Source organism: Sardina pilchardus, chromosome 1 (assembly GCF_963854185.1).
Source record: "Sardina pilchardus chromosome 1, fSarPil1.1, whole genome shotgun sequence".
Classification (NCBI taxonomy): domain Eukaryota; kingdom Metazoa; phylum Chordata; class Actinopteri; order Clupeiformes; family Clupeidae; genus Sardina; species Sardina pilchardus.
Window position 1 is genome coordinate 5,396,699 of NC_084994.1, and position 22,739 is coordinate 5,419,437.

General features: G+C 40.8%; 1 protein-coding gene across 1 annotated transcript in view; it reads left to right on the forward strand.

The window, feature by feature from the left end:
* The window catches only part of LOC134081818 (uncharacterized), an 83,729-nt gene that overhangs the window by 20,114 nt on the left and 40,876 nt on the right, over window positions 1-22,739 (forward strand). The window contains 3 exon segments of the mRNA XM_062537587.1: window positions 1,122-1,949; window positions 14,898-15,857; window positions 20,779-22,506. Of these exon segments, the coding sequence (XP_062393571.1) occupies window positions 1,122-1,949; window positions 14,898-15,857; window positions 20,779-22,506 (3,516 nt within the window).

Here is a 22,739-nt window from a genome sequence, read left to right on the forward strand (position 1 = left end):
CCAAGTTTTTTAATACAATTTTCCTACTCATTGGAATACTGTGCAATATTGACAAGTAATTACAGCAGCTTTCTTTGTTCAGTACCTTTACCCACAGTGTGTTCATTACCAATCTGTCCTATTTTGGGGAGTGTTAATTACCCATATGCCCGCCTTTGTGGTGTGTTAATTACCCATCTGCCCTTCTTTGTGGTGTGTTAATTACCCATCTACCCTCCTTTGGGGAGTGCTAATTACCCCACTTACCCTCCTTTGTGCAGTGTATGAAAGTGCTTATATGACCACGCCCACTTGATGCTCTATCATTCTAATTTACATCATAAAGGCTCCTGTCACTGATTGGATGAACCCAGTGGGCCAGAGAGAAGAGGCAGCATATAAACACCACCTAGTGGAGTCAGATTTCTGAACTCACCTGTTCAAAGGTAGGCACTGGGACACTCTCAACACATACACTAGATCTGTGTTCAACTACTACTGTATTGAATGTCTTTATTTGCAGTTGTCTGCTAATTAATCTTTATTACTGTAGTTGTACGTTACAAATGTGATTCAAATGTAATAATTGGCTGGATTTGTTTCACAGCACAGAACTAGAGTCTGAAATGTCAGCATTTACTGGACCAACACTGCTGCCTGTGCCAGTGAAGGAGATAAAAGAAGAAGAGTTTGATGATTTCCTTCAAGAGTATCTGTCTACAGTTCAGAAGGAAAACCCTGGACCGGATCTTGTGTGCAAGACTGAAACAAACATGTCAGACATCATGGACATTAAAGAGGAGGAAGAGGCTGATGTAAGAGAGCATGGTCAGACAGACTCTTCTCCTACTGGTAAGATACTCATTAGTGTTTTGGCTACTGGAACTACTGGAATTATTAAAGCAAAAATCAATGAATTACATTACTACTACTACTACTACTACTACTACAACTACTACTAAAAAAAACAAACATAAATTGCAAGAACGACAATAATAATAATAATAATAATAATAATAATAATGATAATATGTGTTTCAAATTGTTTTCTTCCAAATCATCAAGAAATCAACACAGATGGGATGAGATCTGCTGGGGAAATTAAACATCATCGTAATAAACACGGAAAGAGGTTCCGTAAGAGGAATCACCTGAAGTCACACCAGACCATCCACGCAGGAGATAAGCCATATCAGTGCAGTGTATGTGGGAAGACTTTAAGTCGTAGATCTATCCTCAAGCTACACCAGAGGACGCATACTGGAGAAAAGCCATATCAGTGCACTGACTGTGGAAAGACTTTTAGTCATAGATCTAACCTCAAGATACACCAGAGGACGCATACTGGAGAAAAGCCATATCAGTGTAATTACTGTGGAAAGACTTTTCGACAAACTTCTGTCCTCAAGAGACACCAGAGGATCCATACTGGTGAAAAGCCATATCAGTGTACTACATGTGGGAAGAGTTTCAGGGAGAGCGGTTCTCTTACTAAACATCAGCGCACACATACAGGAGAAAAGCCATATTGGTGCACTGACTGTGGAATGTCTTTTAGTATAATGAGCAATCTCAAGGCACACCAGAGTATCCACACAGGAGAAAAGCCATATCAGTGCATTGCCTGCGGAATGGCTTTTAGTATAATGAGCAGTCTCAAGGCACACCAGAGTATCCACACAGGAGAAAAGCCACATCAGTGCACTGACTGTGGAAAGGGTTTTATTACTAAGAAAGAGGTCACCATCCACCAGCGCACACACACAGGAGAAAAGCCATATCAGTGCCCTGACTGCGGAAAGGATTTTAGTCATATGTGCAGTCTCAAGAGACACCAGAGTATCCACACAGGAGAAAGGAAATATCAGTGCACTGACTGCGGAAAGGGTTTTAGTCAAATGTGCAGTCTCAAGAAACACCAGATTGTCCACACAGGAGAAAAGCAATATCAGTGCACTGACTGTGGAAAGGCTTTTAGTCAAATGAGCAATCTGAAGAGACATCAGATGATCCATACATTTTAGGGCCCATCAGAAAGTACACACTAGAGTGACACTTTAGAAATGCTGAATTGATTAAAGGGTTTACTGATGAATCACAGTTCAGGGTTTACCAGAGTGCACACGTATGCAATTAAGAGATGCTCACCATCTGATCGTAAAAATATATATACAGTATATTTTCTAGAATTCATCAGAAATGATTGGAAAATCATCATCTTTTTGCTATTTAACAATGAACTGAGTGAAGGCCAAATCAGAAGATAAATGACACCACAGATCCTGGATAAAATGTCAACTCTCATGCCAGATTAACTTCAATCATGAAAGTTGCTTAGTTTAGAAATGTTATTCTATCATTGTATATTAATGTATTGAATATGTACAACACTGCATCGCCATCTCAATGACAAGGTATCTCACCATGTTTTTGTTTATTTTTTTAATACATTTTTTTTTTTTATCGGACATGGCTCCTTTAGTTCAACTTGTTTTTCTTTTAAAGGGATCACTCACATACAAACACCAAACAGCATTTTGTTATTTTCTGTAAGGAAATAATTTGAATGAACTATTTCATTTATTTCTTCATCACAAACTGTTACTGGAGATGTAGAAAACGTTATAATTTGTAATTCTGATTTTTGATAAATGTATTTTAATAACCCTTAGATGCATAAGTGGGGTCAAAAATGATCCCAGAGGTTGTTTTCTTGCAGTATCTTCTTAATTTTAATTTTTTTTTTTCATTTAACATTCCATGTATTCCTCAAATAGGTTGTCTTTGACATGAGGCCATTTGGATTTGTGTCTAATTATTATATTTTTAAAGTAATTTCATGTTTTGTATCAATACCACCGATCCGCATACATGGGCTCAAAAATGACCCCAAGCATTTTCTATGGAATTTCAAAAGTTAACCCTAGGATCTTTTGATTTTTATCAAGTGTGGCAGTAAGGTATACATTTACTGTTGATTATCACATCTCATGTCAGCAGTCTCACCATCCTGAAGGCTATTTTTATGCCTAAAAATAGGGCGAAAATTCATTTTTTTAAAGCCAATTGGGAGTATTTTCTGATTTACTGTATAACAAAAGAAGATATTCATAATAACCTCTGTAAATGATTTTTTTATTTGATATATTAACACTACAAAAAAAACAATTTTCAACCTGGCTTTTTCCAATGGTCAGATTATTTGCATCAAAACATATATGCAAATTAGCGCATATTTAATTAGACATGACCTAATTAACATATTTAAACATAAATACAGAAAACTTGCAATACTTTTTTTTCTCCTATTTATGTGAGTATTCAACTGGTAAAGTTTCATGAAGATATCTCTAAGTTAAAAATGTTACCGTATTTACCTATGTTTACCTTTTTTGCCTTTCTAAAAGCTGTTTTGTAATAAAATGTTAATAAAAAGTGATACATCATATGTCAAACATGAAATAATATTTTTTTTTGACAAATATATAATAAAAATCATCATCTTTAACCAAAATGAAAGACATTATTTGAGTTTTTAAAAAGCAAAAAACGCATGCATTCTAATTGGGGTCATTTTTGACCCCACTCATGGAAGAGTGTAGGTATTGGTAGCCTATGCATCTAAGGGTAAACATCAGGGCACACTATTTTGAGTGAAAATGTAAGATTCAGACCTTTGCTGGGAGGACATGTTAGTAACTTGATAGTGTAAGAGCGGGTGCACACATCTGAGTGTTTCAAAGCAGGTGCTGGACTCAAAAAAAGGCAACAGTAAAAGAACAAAAAAGTCTGCACACTAGGGCTCCAAAATGATTTCTTTTTTTCTTTTATTCACCACATTGTGACGTGACGTTTCGGGCCAACAGCCCTTCCTCAGACATAAGATAGGTATCTAGCAGCCCATACTTATACAAATTATACTGATTGAACACCTGACATCACATGATGCAGGTGATTAAAGTGACGAGTGCAAAGTGCTTAAAGTGCTAGTGTGCAAAGAGCCAGTATACAGTAAAGTGCCAACATGCAATAAATAACACAAAGCACAACAGTATTTCAATACACTCATATCACCTATAGTGCCACTAGATCCCTTTAAGGAGTAGTGAATACTAAATACATAAGAATAACAGGCAGCCACATCAATATATGCAATATATACACAACATGAACACCATCAAAGATACAATCAGGAAAAACTGACAGATTGGAAATAAGAAACAAGTTACAGCATTCCAGTCCAAAACCAGGCCAAGAGCAGTTTAAAGAAAGGGACGCAAGTCAAAGTCTTCATTCATTCCTCTAGGGGCTAGAGTGTCCAGTGTGTAAATCCAAAAGGCTTCTTTTTTTAGAAGTAAAGAGTTAGTATCGCCCCCCCTAGTGGGTGTTTTAACCACTTCAATACCACAGTAGCGCAATGAAGACAGATTGTGAGAACACTGAGTAAAATGAACAGCCACAGGGCTTTTAGGGTCATGATTTCTGATGTTGGAACGATGCTCAGAAATTCTGGTCTTTAACGGCCGTGTGGTTTTGCCGATATATGCCAGGCCACACGGGCATTTGAGCATGTATATGACATTCGAGGTGTTACAGGTGATAATCCCATTGATGTTGAAGGACTTCCCTGTGCGCGGGTGGCTGAAAGTGCTCGTCTTCTGTGTAAAGTTACATTGGGTACACCTCCCGCACCTATAATTCCCAGGGGGCGCCGCCTGTAGAAAATGAGGTGTAGTTAGAGATGGAAGGTGTGCTCTCACCAATGAGTTGCGTAGGTTGGGAGGTCTCTTGAAAACCACCCGGGGGGCTGTGGTAAGAGCCTTGAGACCTGGATCTGACTCCACTATGTGCCAATGGCTGTTGATGATGGATTGGATGGGTTTGCCCAGCGGCGAGTACTGGATAATGCAGTTCACGTTAGGTTCCTTTTTCTGGGTCCTGGTCCGTTGAAGGCAATCAGTCTGGGAAACAAGTTCATAGCGACTCCGTGCATCTTTTATCCATTTTGGTTTGTATTGTCTCTGTTCAAAACGCTTCTCCAGGTCGTCGGCTTGGTTTTGATAGTCTTCGTCCTTGCTGCAGATACACCGTATGCGGCTAAACTGGGATATGGGAAGGGCTTTCTTCAGAGCTGTGGGGTGGAAAGATTGTCCATGTAAGATTGAGTTTCTGTCAGTGCTTTTTCTATATAGATTTGACCCCAGTGCATTATCATCTCTGTAAATCAAAACGTCCAAAAAATTCATGCGTTCAGTACTGTGTTCCATAGTGAACCGCAAATGTTGGGAATTGGAATTAATAAACTGATGGAATTTATTTAAATCTACTTCAGACCCATGCCAAACAAAGAAAATATCATCAATGTACCTCCTCCAGTGCGAGATGTTATGGAAGAATGGGTTTCGTAGTTCATTGAAGATGATTTGATGCTCAAAGGGTCCACAGTACAGTGAGGCAAAACTAGGGGCCATTTTCGCACCCATGCTCGTGCCAGATACCTGAAGGTAATAGTCAGAACCAGAGAGGAAAAAATTAGACGTCAGCACAATCTCAAGGAGCTCCACAATGCACTTAGTACTGGGTATGCAGTCTGTCCGTGAGTTGAGAAAGAATTCTGATGCTCCTAACCCACCCTCAAAGGGTACATTTGTGTATAAGGATTCGATGTCCATGGTGACCAGAAAACATGGTTCATTCGTTAGTTCTATTGTTTTTAGAAGTTTTAGAAAGTCCATTGAATCTTTTACATAGGATGGTAGGGCCATCACTAGAGGCTGTAGATAGTAGTCCACAAATGCAGAGATTTTTTCGGTCAGAGAGCCTATGGCCGCAATGATAGGTCGGCCAGGGGGAAAGTCTGTGTACTTCTTATGAATCTTTGGTAAGATATACAAGACTGGTGTGACTGGAAATTTTACAGTCATAAAGGCATGTTCTGGTTTTGAGATATCCCCTGACTCAAGGAAACCATCTAGTTTGTTATTTATCCTTTGTTTAAAGTCCTGTACGGGGTTATGCTGTAATTTCCTATAGAAAGTCGTATTACTCAGCTGCCTCTGAATTTCACCGTCATACGCTGAACGGTCCATTATGACAATAGCTCCCCCTTTATCTGCACTTTGAACCACCAAGGTCTTGTCTTTCTTAATCAGGTCCAATTCCATCCTTTGTTCTTTCGTTAAATTGTTTGCCACTTTATACTCCTTCTTTTTATTCAATAAGAGCGATACATCTTTCTCAACCAGTCTGCAATAGGTGTCTAAAGACGCATTTCTTTTACTGGGCGGGATAAAAGTGCTTTTACCTTTAAAGACGGTCCGCACTGTTGTCACAGCTCTTGTGTTCTCCTCCGTTTGTGCTAGGCCTCTATCCTGAATCCCAGTGTCTTTAATGACTGCAACATCAGAGCCAGAGACATTGGTAGCGTTAGAGCTAAAAAATTCTTTTAGTCTGAGGGTGCGAAAAAATGTATGCAGATCAACAATGGTATCAAAGTCACGGCACTGTGTCGTTGGTACAAACGACAGGCCTTTACTTAAAGCACTCAGACATGTCTCTGACAGTGATTTATTTGAAAGATTAATCACATTCTGTACCTGTTCGGCATTTGACGAGTCCAGTATAGTTGCCCTGGATTTGTTTTTCTTCTTCCCCCGCCTGCATTTCCTCTTCTGTTTGGTCGCTTGTTCTGCGGCGGTGGCCGGGCATGTTCTCCTGAGTCTCCGTCTAAAAAATGCTCACTGGTCTGCGAGTGTGCACTGGATTCGGATTCGTACTCAAAGTCTTGGGTGGCACGTTGACCATTGTGTCTTCCAAACGAGTGCCTACCAGTGTTAGCTCCCCACTTGTTCCTTTTAGTAGGGTTATTTGTTTGTGTAGGGTTTTTCCATTGATACACCCTCCCCGTTTCGTAATCAGCAGCATCTCGCTCAAACTTTGCGCACTTCGTAGCTGTAATTTCTTTTTTGAGTTCAGAGTTCCTAAGTTCACATTCATCAAGAAGCTGTTTAAGTTTCGCAGGCTCAGTGATCTCCTCGGACAATTTCTGTTTGGCGTCAGCAATCTCCTTACGTACTGACGTGAGATTGGAGGAAAGCTCTTGTATCGTTAGAGTCATGAGATCAAAAGAACATTTGTTAAGTATTTCCCCCCATCGTTCATAGAAGGTTTCATTGTCTTTTCCAAAGATTGGGCCTTTATTGATTCTTAGTCCGCGAGGGATTCTTTTCACCCGCATATAATCGCTTAAGGTTACAGCATGAAGGTATAGGCGAACTTCCTTCTCTTGTAATTTCTCCAGGCTCTTTGCTGAACTATCTGCCTTGCTTTTTGTAGTCTCATTGAAGAGAGAGTCTTTTAAAAGAATACGGGAGTAGTCCTGGTCCGTGAACTCAAACGTACCTGAGTTATTTGTGTTCATGGTGGAGGTGGAGGGTAGCCTTCAATACGTGGAGTCAAGGTAGAGTGCAGCAACCAAAAAAGTAATCCAATAGTGTAAGAGCGGGTGCGCACATCTGAGTGTTTCAAAGCAGGTGCTGGACTCAAAAAAAGGCAACAGTAAAAGAACAAAAAAGTCCGCACACTAGGGCTCCAAAATGATTTCTTTTTTTCTTTTATTCACCACATTGTGACGTGACGTTTCGGGCCAACAGCCCTTCCTCAGACATAAGATAGGTATCTAGCAGCCCATACTTATACAAATTATACTGATTGAACACCTGACATCACATGATGCAGGTGATTAAAGTGACGAGTGCAAAGTGCTTAAAGTGCTAGTGTGCAAAGAGCCAGTATACAGTAAAGTGCCAACATGCAATAAATAACACAAAGCACAACAGTATTTCAATACACTCATATCACCTATAGTGCCACTAGATCCCTTTAAGGAGTAGTGAATACTAAATACATAAGAATAACAGGCAGCCACATCAATATATGCAATATATACACAACATGAACACCATCAAAGATACAATCAGGAAAAACTGACAGATTGGAAATAAGAAACAAGTTACAGCATTCCAGTCCAAAACCAGGCCAAGAGCAGTTTAAAGAAAGGGACGCAAGTCAAAGTCTTCATTCATTCCTCTAGGGGCTAGAGTGTCCAGTGTGTAGAGTGTCCAGTGTGTAAACCCTTTCTTTAAACTGCTCTTGGCCTGGTTTTGGACTGGAATGCTGTAACTTGTTTCTTATTTCCAATCTGTCAGTTTTTCCTGATTGTATCTTTGATGGTGTTCATGTTGTGTATATATTGCATATATTGATGTGGCTGCCTGTTATTCTTATGTATTTAGTATTCACTACTCCTTAAAGGGATCTAGTGGCACTATAGGTGATATGAGTGTATTGAAATACTGTTGTGCTTTGTGTTATTTATTGCATGTTGGCACTTTACTGTATACTGGCTCTTTGCACACTAGCACTTTAAGCACTTTGCACTCGTCACTTTAATCACCTGCATCATGTGATGTCAGGTGTTCAATCAGTATAATTTGTATAAGTATGGGCTGCTAGATACCTATCTTATGTCTGAGGAAGGGCTGTTGGCCCGAAACGTCACGTCACAATGTGGTGAATAAAAGAAAAAAAGAAATCATTTTGGAGCCCTAGTGTGCGGACTTTTTTGTTCTTTTACTGTTGCCTTTTTTTGAGTCCAGCACCTGCTTTGAAACACTCAGATGTGCGCACCCGCTCTTACACTATTGGATTACTTTTTTGGTTGCTGCACTCTACCTTGACTCCACGTATTGAAGGCTACCCTCCACCTCCACCATGAACACAAATAACTCAGGTACGTTTGAGTTCACGGACCAGGACTACTCCCGTATTCTTTTAAAAGACTCTCTCTTCAATGAGACTACAAAAAGCAAGGCAGATAGTTCAGCAAAGAGCCTGGAGAAATTACAAGAGAAGGAAGTTCGCCTATACCTTCATGCTGTAACCTTAAGCGATTATATGCGGGTGAAAAGAATCCCTCGCGGACTAAGAATCAATAAAGGCCCAATCTTTGGAAAAGACAATGAAACCTTCTATGAACGATGGGGGGAAATACTTAACAAATGTTCTTTTGATCTCATGACTCTAACGATACAAGAGCTTTCCTCCAATCTCACGTCAGTACGTAAGGAGATTGCTGACGCCAAACAGAAATTGTCCGAGGAGATCACTGAGCCTGCGAAACTTAAACAGCTTCTTGATGAATGTGAACTTAGGAACTCTGAACTCAAAAAAGAAATTACAGCTACGAAGTGCGCAAAGTTTGAGCGAGATGCTGCTGATTACGAAACGGGGAGGGTGTATCAATGGAAAAACCCTACACAAACAAATAACCCTACTAAAAGGAACAAGTGGGGAGCTAACACTGGTAGGCACTCGTTTGGAAGACACAATGGTCAACGTGCCACCCAAGACTTTGAGTACGAATCCGAATCCAGTGCACACTCGCAGACCAGTGAGCATTTTTTAGACGGAGACTCAGGAGAACATGCCCGGCCACCGCCGCAGAACAAGCGACCAAACAGAAGAGGAAATGCAGGCGGGGGAAGAAGAAAAACAAATCCAGGGCAACTATACTGGACTCGTCAAATGCCGAACAGGTACAGAATGTGATTAATCTTTCAAATAAATCACTGTCAGAGACATGTCTGAGTGCTTTAAGTAAAGGCCTGTCGTTTGTACCAACGACACAGTGCCGTGACTTTGATACCATTGTTGATCTGCATACATTTTTTCGCACCCTCAGACTAAAAGAATTTTTTAGCTCTAACGCTACCAATGTCTCTGGCTCTGATGTTGCAGTCATTAAAGACACTGGGATTCAGGATAGAGGCCTAGCACAAACGGAGGAGAACACAAGAGCTGTGACAACAGTGCGGACCGTCTTTAAAGGTAAAAGCACTTTTATCCCGCCCAGTAAAAGAAATGCGTCTTTAGACACCTATTGCAGACTGGTTGAGAAAGATGTATCGCTCTTATTGAATAAAAAGAAGGAGTATAAAGTGGCAAACAATTTAACGAAAGAACAAAGGATGGAATTGGACCTGATTAAGAAAGACAAGACCTTGGTGGTTCAAAGTGCAGATAAAGGGGGAGCTATTGTCATAATGGACCGTTCAGCGTATGACGGTGAAATTCAGAGGCAGCTGAGTAATACGACTTTCTATAGGAAATTACAGCATAACCCCGTACAGGACTTTAAACAAAGGATAAATAACAAACTAGATGGTTTCCTTGAGTCAGGGGATATCTCAAAACCAGAACATGCCTTTATGACTGTAAAATTTCCAGTCACACCAGTCTTGTATATCTTACCAAAGATTCATAAGAAGTACACAGACTTTCCCCCTGGCCGACCTATCATTGCGGCCATAGGCTCTCTGACCGAAAAAATCTCTGCATTTGTGGACTACTATCTACAGCCTCTAGTGATGGCCCTACCATCCTATGTAAAAGATTCAATGGACTTTCTAAAACTTCTAAAAACAATAGAACTAACGAATGAACCATGTTTTCTGGTCACCATGGACATCGAATCCTTATACACAAATGTACCCTTTGAGGGTGGGTTAGGAGCATCAGAATTCTTTCTCAACTCACGGACAGACTGCATACCCAGTACTAAGTGCATTGTGGAGCTCCTTGAGATTGTGCTGACGTCTAATTTTTTCCTCTCTGGTTCTGACTATTACCTTCAGGTATCTGGCACGAGCATGGGTGCGAAAATGGCCCCTAGTTTTGCCTCACTGTACTGTGGACCCTTTGAGCATCAAATCATCTTCAATGAACTACGAAACCCATTCTTCCATAACATCTCGCACTGGAGGAGGTACATTGATGATATTTTCTTTGTTTGGCATGGGTCTGAAGTAGATTTAAATAAATTCCATCAGTTTATTAATTCCAATTCCCAACATTTGCGGTTCACTATGGAACACAGTACTGAACGCATGAATTTTTTGGACGTTTTGATTTACAGAGATGATAATGCACTGGGGTCAAATCTATATAGAAAAAGCACTGACAGAAACTCAATCTTACATGGACAATCTTTCCACCCCACAGCTCTGAAGAAAGCCCTTCCCATATCCCAGTTTAGCCGCATACGGTGTATCTGCAGCAAGGACGAAGACTATCAAAACCAAGCCGACGACCTGGAGAAGCGTTTTGAACAGAGACAATACAAACCAAAATGGATAAAAGATGCACGGAGTCGCTATGAACTTGTTTCCCAGACTGATTGCCTTCAACGGACCAGGACCCAGAAAAAGGAACCTAACGTGAACTGCATTATCCAGTACTCGCCGCTGGGCAAACCCATCCAATCCATCATCAACAGCCATTGGCACATAGTGGAGTCAGATCCAGGTCTCAAGGCTCTTACCACAGCCCCCCGGGTGGTTTTCAAGAGACCTCCCAACCTACGCAACTCATTGGTGAGAGCACACCTTCCATCTCTAACTACACCTCATTTTCTACAGGCGGCGCCCCCTGGGAATTATAGGTGCGGGAGGTGTACCCAATGTAACTTTACACAGAAGACGAGCACTTTCAGCCACCCGCGCACAGGGAAGTCCTTCAACATCAATGGGATTATCACCTGTAACACCTCGAATGTCATATACATGCTCAAATGCCCGTGTGGCCTGGCATATATCGGCAAAACCACACGGCCGTTAAAGACCAGAATTTCTGAGCATCGTTCCAACATCAGAAATCATGACCCTAAAAGCCCTGTGGCTGTTCATTTTACTCAGTGTTCTCACAATCTGTCTTCATTGCGCTACTGTGGTATTGAAGTGGTTAAAACACCCACTAGGGGGGGCGATACTAACTCTTTACTTCTAAAAAAAGAAGCCTTTTGGATTTACACACTGGACACTCTAGCCCCTAGAGGAATGAATGAAGACTTTGACTTGCGTCCCTTTCTTTAAACTGCTCTTGGCCTGGTTTTGGACTGGAATGCTGTAACTTGTTTCTTATTTCCAATCTGTCAGTTTTTCCTGATTGTATCTTTGATGGTGTTCATGTTGTGTATATATTGCATATATTGATGTGGCTGCCTGTTATTCTTATGTATTTAGTATTCACTACTCCTTAAAGGGATCTAGTGGCACTATAGGTGATATGAGTGTATTGAAATACTGTTGTGCTTTGTGTTATTTATTGCATGTTGGCACTTTACTGTATACTGGCTCTTTGCACACTAGCACTTTAAGCACTTTGCACTCGTCACTTTAATCACCTGCATCATGTGATGTCAGGTGTTCAATCAGTATAATTTGTATAAGTATGGGCTGCTAGATACCTATCTTATGTCTGAGGAAGGGCTGTTGGCCCGAAACGTCACGTCACAATGTGGTGAATAAAAGAAAAAAAGAAATCATGTTAGTAACTTGCCCTCTTTGAATTTAAATTGAATACCCCTGGTCTACAGCATCTCATTGAGGTAGTCAGACGAGATGTTCATTTTAAATTATATGAAAGAAATTCCTCTACTATCACATAGTTTGACAAAAGACCTCTGGTTGTTTATGTTGAACATTTTCAAACTTTATTGCTGTGAGAGGACTGAAATCCTAGGATTGTCTTTTACTGTTGTTACAAAGTGCCATTGGTAAACTCTCTTTCAAAACATATATATTTAGAATAGTTGATTAAAGGTTTCTAATGGTGTCACTTATATGTGCCTAGGACAAAAACTAGCAGAGATTGAGATGTGTGTTTGGAACAGTTTTTGAAATCCCCAGGGGGGATTTAGACTCCAGAGGGTTAATAAAAGATCTCTGGTTGTTTCTGTTGGACATTTTCGAACTTAATTGTGGAAATTTCACTTGGATGCCCTAAACATTTTGGACTGTATCACACATTTTACTAAAAGATCTCTGGTTGTTTCTGTTGAACATTTTCAAACTTTATTGCTATGAATTTTCACTCGGATGCCCTGAACTTTGGACTGCCCTTGGTGACGGACACAGCAATGCCATTTAGAGTTGAAGATCTAAATGTGTAGATGTTGCTAAAGGCACCATCAGAAGATACAGCACACACACAGCAATGCCATGTACAGTTGTTCATCTAGATGTGTAGATGTTACTAGAGGCACCATCAGAAGATACAGCACAGAGGGTTAATATTCTCCCAGCCAATGGCCATGCACCAGGTTGGAAAGGCCTGCGGCAGATCACAGATAACTAGAGACCATTCCCCCACCCTGCAGACTGGCTGATGATCTGGATAACAAGAGACCATTCCCCCACCCTGCAGACTGGCTGATGATCTGGATAACAAGAGACCATTCCCCCACCCTGCAGACTGGCTGATCTGGATAACAAGAGACCATTCCCCCACCCTGCAGACTGGCTGATGATCTGGATAACTAGAGACCATTCCCCCACCCTGCAGACTGGCTGATGATCTGGATAACAAGAGACCATTCCCCCACCCTGACTGGCTGATGATCTGGATAACTAGAGACCATTCCCCCACCCTGCAGACTGGCTGATTATCTGGATAACTAGAGACCATTCCCCCACCCTGCAGACTGGCTGATGATCTGGATAACTAGAGACCATTCCCCCACCCTGAAGACTGCTGATGATCTGGATACAAGAGACCATTCCCCCACCCTGCAGACTGGCTGATGATCTGGATAACTAGAGACCATTACCCCACCCTGCAGACTGGCTGATGATCTGGATAACAAGAGACCATTCCCCCACCCTGCAGACTAGCTGATGATCTGGATAATTAGAGACCATCCCCCCACCCTGCAGACTACTGATGATCTGGATAACAAGAGACCATTCCCCCACCCTGCAGACTGCTGATGATCTGGATAACTTTTACTGCAGATTTGAAAAGCACCCACTATAGCTTCCTTGGTTCAGTACCCTCCTGCACCCTGCATTTTTACACCTCCACATCACTCACCTGCCCTCCTTTGGGGAGTGTTAATTACCCATCTGCCCCCGAACCTGCCCTCCTTTGGGGAGTGTTAATTACCCATCTGCCCTCCTTTGTGGAGTGCTAATTACCCCACCTGGCCTCTTTTGTTCAGTGTCTGAAACTGCATATATGGCCACGCCCACTTGATGCCCTATCATTCTAATTTACATCATAAAGGCTCCTGTCACTGATTGGATGAACCCAGTGGGCCAGAGAGAAGAGGCAGTATATAAATCACCTAGTGGAGTCAGATTTCTGAACTCACCTGTTCAAAGGTAGGCACTGGGACTCTCTCAACACATACACTAGATCTGTGTTCAACTACTATATTGCATTCCTTTATTTGCTCTTTAATCTTTATTATTGTAGCTGTAAGTTACAAATGTGATTCACATATTTGGCTGGATTTGTTTCACAGCACAGAACTAGAGTCTGAAATGTCAGGATTTACTGGACCTACACTGCTGCCTGTGCCAGTGAAGGAGATAAAAGAAGAAGAGTCTGATGATTTCCTTCAAGAGTATCTGTCTACAGTTCAGAAGGAAAACCCTGGAGCGGATCATGTGTGCAAGACTGAAACAAACATGTCAGACATCATGGACATTAAAGAGGAGGAAGAGGCTGATGTAAGAGGGCATGGTCAGAAAGACTCTTCTCCTACTGGTGAGATACTCATTAGTGTTTTGGCTACTGGAACAACTGGAATTATTGAAGCAAAAAACAAACATGAATTACATTACTACTACTACTACTAATACTACTACTACTTATAATAATAATAATACTAATAATAATAACTATAATAATAATAATAATAGTAATTATAATAATAACATGTGTTTCAAATAGTTTTCTATAATAATATTTGATATAATTTAAATTGTTGTCATTTTCTTGCAAATCATCAAGAAATCAACACAGATGGGATGAGATGTGCTGGGGAGATGAAACATCATCGTAATAAACATGGAAAGAGGTTCCGTATGAGGAATCACCTGAAGGCACACCAGACCATCCACACAGGAGAACAGCCGTATCAGTGCAGTGTATGTGGGAAGAGTTTCAGTGACAGTTTGGGTCTCTCCATGCATCAGTTGACACATAATGGAGAAAAGCTCTCCCCATGTCCTCAATGTGGAAAGACTTTCAATAGGATGTATCATCTTGAGACTCACCAGAGGACCCACACTGGAGAAAAGCCATATCAGTGCACCGACTGTGGAATGTCTTTTAGTCTTACATCTAGCCTCAAGAAACACCAGAGGATCCATACTGGGGAAAAGCCATATCAGTGCATTGACTGTGGAAAGACTTTTCGACAAACATCTTCTCTCAAGACACACCAGAGGACCCATACTGGAGAAAGGCCATATCAGTGCACTACATGTGGGAAAAGTTTCAGGACTAAGAGAGAGGTGACCATCCATCAGCGCACACATACAGGAGATAAAACATATCAGTGCACTGACTGTGGAAAGGGTTTTAGTCAAATGAGCAATCTCAAGACACACCAGAGTATCCATACTGGAGAAAAGCCATATCAGTGCACTACATGTGGGAAAAGTTTCAGGACTAAGATAGAGGTCACCTTCCATCAGCACACACATACAGGAGAAAAGCCATATCAGTGCACTGACTGCGGAAAGAGTTTTAGTCAAATGACCAATCTCAAGGTACACCAGAGAATCCACACAGGAGAAAAGCCATATCAGTGCACTGACTGCGGAAAGGGTTTTAGTCAAAAGAGCCATCTCAAGGCACACCAGAGTATCCATACTGGGGAAAAGCCATATCAGTGCACTACATGTGGGAAAAGTTTCAAGACTAAGACAGAGGTCACCGTCCATCAGCGCACACATACAGGAGAAAAGCCATATCAGTGCACTGACTGTGGAAAGGCTTTTAGTCAAATTAGCAATCTCAAGAGACACCAGGTGATCCATACATCTTAGGCCCCATCAGAACATGCAAACTAGAGTGACACATTAGAAATGCTGAATTGACTAAAGGGTTTACTGATGAATCACAGTTCAGGATTTAACAGACAGCACACGTCTGCAATTAAGAGAGGCTCACCATCTGATCTTGAATAAAAAATACATATTTTCTAGAATTCATCAGAAATGATTGGAAAATCATAATCTTTTTTGCTGTTGAACAATAAACTGAATGAAAGCAAAATCAGGAGATAAATGACACCAGACATCCTTGATAAAACTACAACTCTCATGTCAGATTAACTTTCATCATGAACGTTGCTTTGATAATATATGAGTTTAGAAAAGCTATAATTAACCCTTTAGGCGCCAGAGGTTTTTTCCAAAAACATTCAATTTTGACATATTAATTTCAAAAGGCTTTAACTTAAAAGTGATAAGAGATAGAGACTTTCTGTAAATCAGAGAAATATTAAGGATGACCCAAAGTTTATGTAGGGATTAAATGTATCCAACTAATTTGCATATTATGACGTCATAATGACGTCATATGGTGGCGGCCATCTTGATTTTTGAATTTTTATGATTTGTTTTATATTATTATAAAAATATTAATATTATTATTATTAATATTTTTTTGCTGAGAGACATACACATCACCAGGACATGAAAACACAAAAAGAACAAACATTGTACCATACTGAATCATACAGATGATGGGAATGATGATGATGCTGCGAATTTATGTAGCAGGCCTTTTGCCATAGAGATAATGAATCCCTATTCATACAGGTGACACTTCTTGTAGTGTTTCATGGTGTTGTACCTCTAATTGCAGGGCACAACACAAAGGCCCATTACACACTGCCTACACCTGTATTTTGTCTGACTATGGCCTTTAGATCTGCCACTTTGAGTTTTTTTTTTTATTATTATTATTTTTAGTTGACAGACATTCACATCACAAGGACATGTACACACAAAAAGAACACACATTGTGCCATACTAAATGGTCAGGGAAATAGTAAATCAATAGTGTAATAAATAATAAATGGAAAGATGATGGGAATGCACATTTCTGTAGCAGGCTTTTTATTGTAAATATAATGAATCCCTATTCATCCAGGTGACACTTCTTGTAGTGTTTCATGGTACTTCTCAATGCAAGGCATAACATAAAATCCCACCCCACACTGCCCACCTGTTGCCTATTGTGTCTGACGACAGCCTGCAGTAAGGTCTGCCACGCGCGCCTGCCGAGTGGAGAAAATCAGCATGGCTGTTCTTTCTCATTCTCCTTGCGACTGCCTACACTGCTGCTACGTTTCCCCAAGCTATCCTATGGACACTTCGACCTCGTCTAACACATCTATTGATATTAGACAAAGGCTCCACTACATTACCGTCCTCCTCCGATTATGGAGAGGCACAAGGTCACTGTCGAGGGATGGCTAGCGCGCTATAAAAAAAAACACATTGCCCCGGCCGTAAGCGTTCGTTATCCACACAACCAACATGTAATGAGGGTCTGCTAACTGTTTCACGATATGCCTACTTCTCATTGCAAGGCATAACATAAAAAAATCAACCGCACTGCCTACCTGTTGCCTATTTTGTCTGACGGCAACCTGGATCTGCCACGCGCGCCTCCCGAGTGGAGTGGCTTTCGTTCTCATTCTCATTGCGACTATACTGCTGCTACGATGCCCCACAGTTCTCCTATGGACACTTCGACCTCCATACCGACATACCCAATAGTATTAGACAAATTCTCCATCACGTTACCTGTCCTCGCAATTATGGAGAGGCACAATGAAAACGAAAGGGCGAAATGGCTGCCGCGATAAAATGACAGTGCCCAGACCAATACGGTCGTTCTCTACACAAATAACACGTCTGATGAGGGTCTTCTAACTTCCCTATGAACACCTAGACCCGTGAAATAATGTTCCTAACACTGACATTGGGCAAAGGATCCACGTGTGTGCTTGGTGTAGGACTTATCTCTCACATTGCAGCTTCAGCATTGCTAGGCGGAGACGCGTGTGAATAAACAAATCCTCGTCATCTTCTGAAGGCAGATATTTCCCTTCAGAATAACTGTCAGCGAACAGAAGACCCAACACTTCATTCCTGGTAAACTTTTTCCATGTGTTTAGACGATTATCTAATGCTAATACTCGTTTACGTTCACAATACCGCTCTGATACAATGGCTTACAAGCAAGCTAGCTCAGCTGATATTCCGCACGGGTTTAAAGTGACCTTGCTCGAATATTTTGTATAGAAGCATGACGTAATTCTGCGTCGGGGACGTAGTATGACATGTCTGCCAACTAGTGGCAGGGAGTTTGAATGAAATTTGACACCCTGTTTGACAAAATCGACCGTCTTAAACAGTACCGCATTTTGTCGAGTTAACTCGACCGTGGCGGTTAAAGGGTTAATGTTATCATTGTAAGTTCAACACTGCATGACCATCTCCATGGCAAGGTATCTCACCATGTTTTTTTTTTTTTTAAATACATTTTTCTTTTATCTGAAATGGCTTCTTCAGTCAAACATTTTTTTAAGAAATTACTCCCAAGATATCACTCACATACAAACAAAAAATAGCAATTTGGTGTTTTCAGTATGGAAGGAATGTGAAATAACTATTTAAATAACAATAAAATAATACTAAAAGGAAATATACACTGCAGTGGATGTTATTTTCTTCATTAAGGTGTTTACTGTGTTAATGGACTGAAGATGGGAACAGGATTCGGTTTTTGGTTTCAGATTCGGCAGAATCGTAACCAGTGGATTCGGTATTCGGCCGAACCCCAATAATCTGGATTTGGTGCATCCCTACTTACAAGTAAAGATAGCACAATTACACTGAAAATAGCCTTGGTTTCAAAGGGTTTAACATACAAACGAGCAATTTTGTGTAAACAAAATAATTGTTCTATTATTAACACAAAACCTGTCCCTGAGTGCTTTGACACTCCTGCCATTTCATACTTCCACACACCTTTCTCCAAAGCAGCCTAGAGAATGAGGAATATCATCCAAGCTGCAGTTCAGAGCAAACCTGATGTTGGAATTACTATTGCATCAGTCAATATTATTACAAGAGGACTTAATGCCAAACAAAGACATTCAGTTGCACTGTTGGTCAAATACAGCTGTGTTGAAAGAGAAGAGAAAGAGAAATGTAGTTTAGACGCACTGATGATTATAATAAGTATGACTAAACTACATTCTTGATTGCTATATTACAAACACACAATATTGTGTGTTTGTAATATAGCAATCAAGAAATGTAGTTTAGTCGTCCTGATAATTACATGTGTTGTGTGTTTGTAATATAGCAATCAAGAAATGTATTTCAGTCATATACATTTGTTATGTTTTTAATATAGCAATTAATAAATGTAGTTTAGTCATACTGATAAATACTTTTGTTGTGTGTTGGTCTACAACATCCTAGTGCTCTCCTATATCCATGTGAGCTCAGAAAACAGATTGATTGTGTTGATATGCTGCCCAAGGTTTTTAGTAAAATTTTCCAACTCATTGGAATACTGTGCAATATTGACAAGTAATTACAGCAGCTTTCTTTGTTCAGTACCTATTCGGTTGTTAAGTCCGACGTCACGGACCCAGCAGATATTTTGTGAAAAGACGTTTATTAGCGCAGCCAGACGGGTTTTGCTACTTGTAAACTTTGTCATCACCACCTTCGTTTTAGCGGTTTTAAAACAAAATCGCTAAACTTTAACAAAGTAATCACTGTAGCTATGTAGCCAGATGATATATGAATGGGTAATGTCCAGGCTTCCGCGAAAAATATAGATTTGATTAGGTTGAGTCAACAAGTCCGTATAAGATGACAATTTTCTTAAAGGCTAGTCAGAATAGCGTAAAATAATAGTTTGTTTTACTGTCTATGGAGAATAACATGTGAGTTTGAAAGCCGTTGGACCCGGAAAACTATTTATTATCCCATTATTACAACATCACTTAAAAACCGAATACCCCCACCCTGTGTTAATTACCCATCTGCCCTCCTTTGTGGTGTCTTAATTACCCATCTGCCCTCCTTTGGGGTTTGCTAATTACCCCACTTACCCTCCTTTGTTCAGTGTCAGAAAGTGCATATATGGCCACGCCCACTTGATGCTCTATCATTCTAATTTGCATCATAAAGGCTCCTGTCACTGATTGGATGAACCCAGTGGGCCAGAGAGAAGAGGCAGTATATAAACACCACCTAGTGGAGTCAGATTTCTGAACTCACCTGCTCAAAGGTAGGCACTGGGACAATCTCAACACATACACTAGATCTGTGTTCAACTACTATATTGTATTTCTTTATTTGCAGTTGTCTGCTATTTAATCTTTATTACTGTAGTTGTAAGTTACAAATGTGATTCAAATGTAATAATTGGCTGGATTTGTTTCACAGCACAGAACTAGAGTCTGAAATGTCAGGATTTACTGGACCTACACTGCTGCCTGTGCCAGTGAAGGAGATAAAAGAAGAAGAGTTTGATGATTTCCTTCAAGAGTATCTGTCTACAGTTCAGAAGGAAAACCCTGGAGAGGATCATGTGTGCAAGACTGAAACAAACATGTCAGACATCATGGACATTAAAGAGGAGGAAGAGGCTGATGTAAGAGGGCATGGTCAGAAAGACTCTTCTCCTACAAGTATGATACTCATTAGTGTTTTGGCTACTGGAACTACTGGAATTATTGAAGCAAAATCAAACATAATAATAGTAATGTGTTTAAAAAAGTTTTATTGTCTTTCTTTAGCAAATCATCAAGAAATCAACACAGATAAGATGAGATGTGCTGGGGAGATGGAAGGTCATCATAGCAAACATGGAAAGAGCTTTCATAAGAGGAATCACCTGAAGTCACACCAGACCATCCACACAGGAGAAAAGCCATATCAGCGCACTACATGTGGGAAGAGTTTCAAGACAAAGGTGAAGGTCACCATTCATCAGCGCACACATACTGGAGAAAAGCCATATCAGTGCACTGACTGTGGAAACACTTTTAGACGTAGATATAGCCTCAAGACACACCAGAGGATCCATACTGGTGAAGAGCCATATCAGTGCACTACATGTGGGAAGAGATTCAGGGAGAGCAGTTCTCTTACTAAACATAAGCGCACACATACAGGAGAAAAGCCATATCAGTGCACTACATGTGGGAAAAGTTTCAGGACTAAGAGAGAGGTCACCTTTCATCAGCACACACATACAGGAGAAAAACCATATCAGTGCACTGACTGTGGGAAGGGTTTTAGTCAAATGAGCAATCTCAAGAAACACCAGAGGATTCATACTGGAGAAAAGCCATATCAGTGCACAACATGTGGGAAGAGTTTCAGGACTAAGATAGAGGTCACCTTACATCAGCACACACATACAGGAGAAAAACCATATCAGTGCACTACATGTGGGAAGAGTTTCAATACTAAGAGAGAGGTCACCATCCATCAGCGCACACATACTGGAGAAAAGCCATATCAGTGCACTGACTGTGGAAAGGTTTTTAGTCAAACATCTAGCCTAAAGGCACACCAGACCATCCACGCAGGAGATAAGCCATATCAGTGCAGTGACTGTGGAAACACTTTTAGACGTATATCTAGCCTCAAGACACACCAGATGATCCATACTGGTGAAAAGCCATATCAGTGCACTACATGTGGGAAGAGATTCAGGGAGAGCGGTTCTCTTACTAAACATCAGCGCACACATACAGGAGAAAAGCCATATCAGTGCACTGACTGCGGAAAGAGTTTTAGTCAAATGAGCAGTCTCAAGACACACCAGATGACCCACACAGGAGAAAAGCCATATCAGTGCACTGACTGCGGAAAGAGTTTTAGTCAAATGAGCAGTCTCAAGGCACACGAGAGTATCCATACAGGAGAAAAGCCATATCAGCGCACTACATGTGGGAAAAGTTTCAGGACTAAGATAGAGGTCACCTTACATCAGCACACACATACAGAAGAAAAGCCATATCAGTGCACTGACTGCGGAAAGGGTTTTAGTCAAATGAGCAGTCTCAAGGCACACCAGAGTATCCATACAGGACAAAAGCCATATCGGTGCATTACATGTGGGAAAAGTTTCAGGACTAAGAGAGAGGTGACCATCCATCAGCGCACACATACAGGAGAAAAACCATATCAGTGCACTGACTGTGGGAAGGGTTTTAGTCAAATGAGCAGTCTCAAGGCACACCAGAGTATCCACACTGGAGAAAAGCCATATCAGTGCACTACATGTGGGAAAAGTTTCAGGACTAAGATAGAGGTCACCTTACATCAGCACACACATACAGGAGAAAAGCCATATCAGTGCACTGACTGTGGAAAGGGTTTTAGTCAAATGAGCAGTCTCAAGAGACACCAGAGTACCCATACAGGAGAAAAGCCATATCAGTGCACTGACTGTGGAAAGGCTTTTACTTTAATGAGCAGTCTCAAGAGACACCAGAGTATCCATACAGGGAAAAAGCCATATCAGTGCAAAACATGTGGGAAAAGTTTCAGGACTAAGACAGAGGTCACTGTCCATCAGCGCACACATACAAAAGATAAGCCATATCAGTGCACTGACTGTGGAAAGGTTTTTACTTTAATGAGCTATCTCAAGAAACACCAGATGATCCATAGATTTTAGGACCCATCAGAATGACACATTAAATGATGAATTGACTAAAAGGTTTGCAGATGTATAACAGTTCAGGGTTTACTGATGAGTCACAGTTCAGGGTTTACTGATGAGTCACAGTTCAGGGTTTACTGATGAGTCACAGTTCAGGGTTTGCTGCATGAATCAGATCTCAGGATTTACCAGAG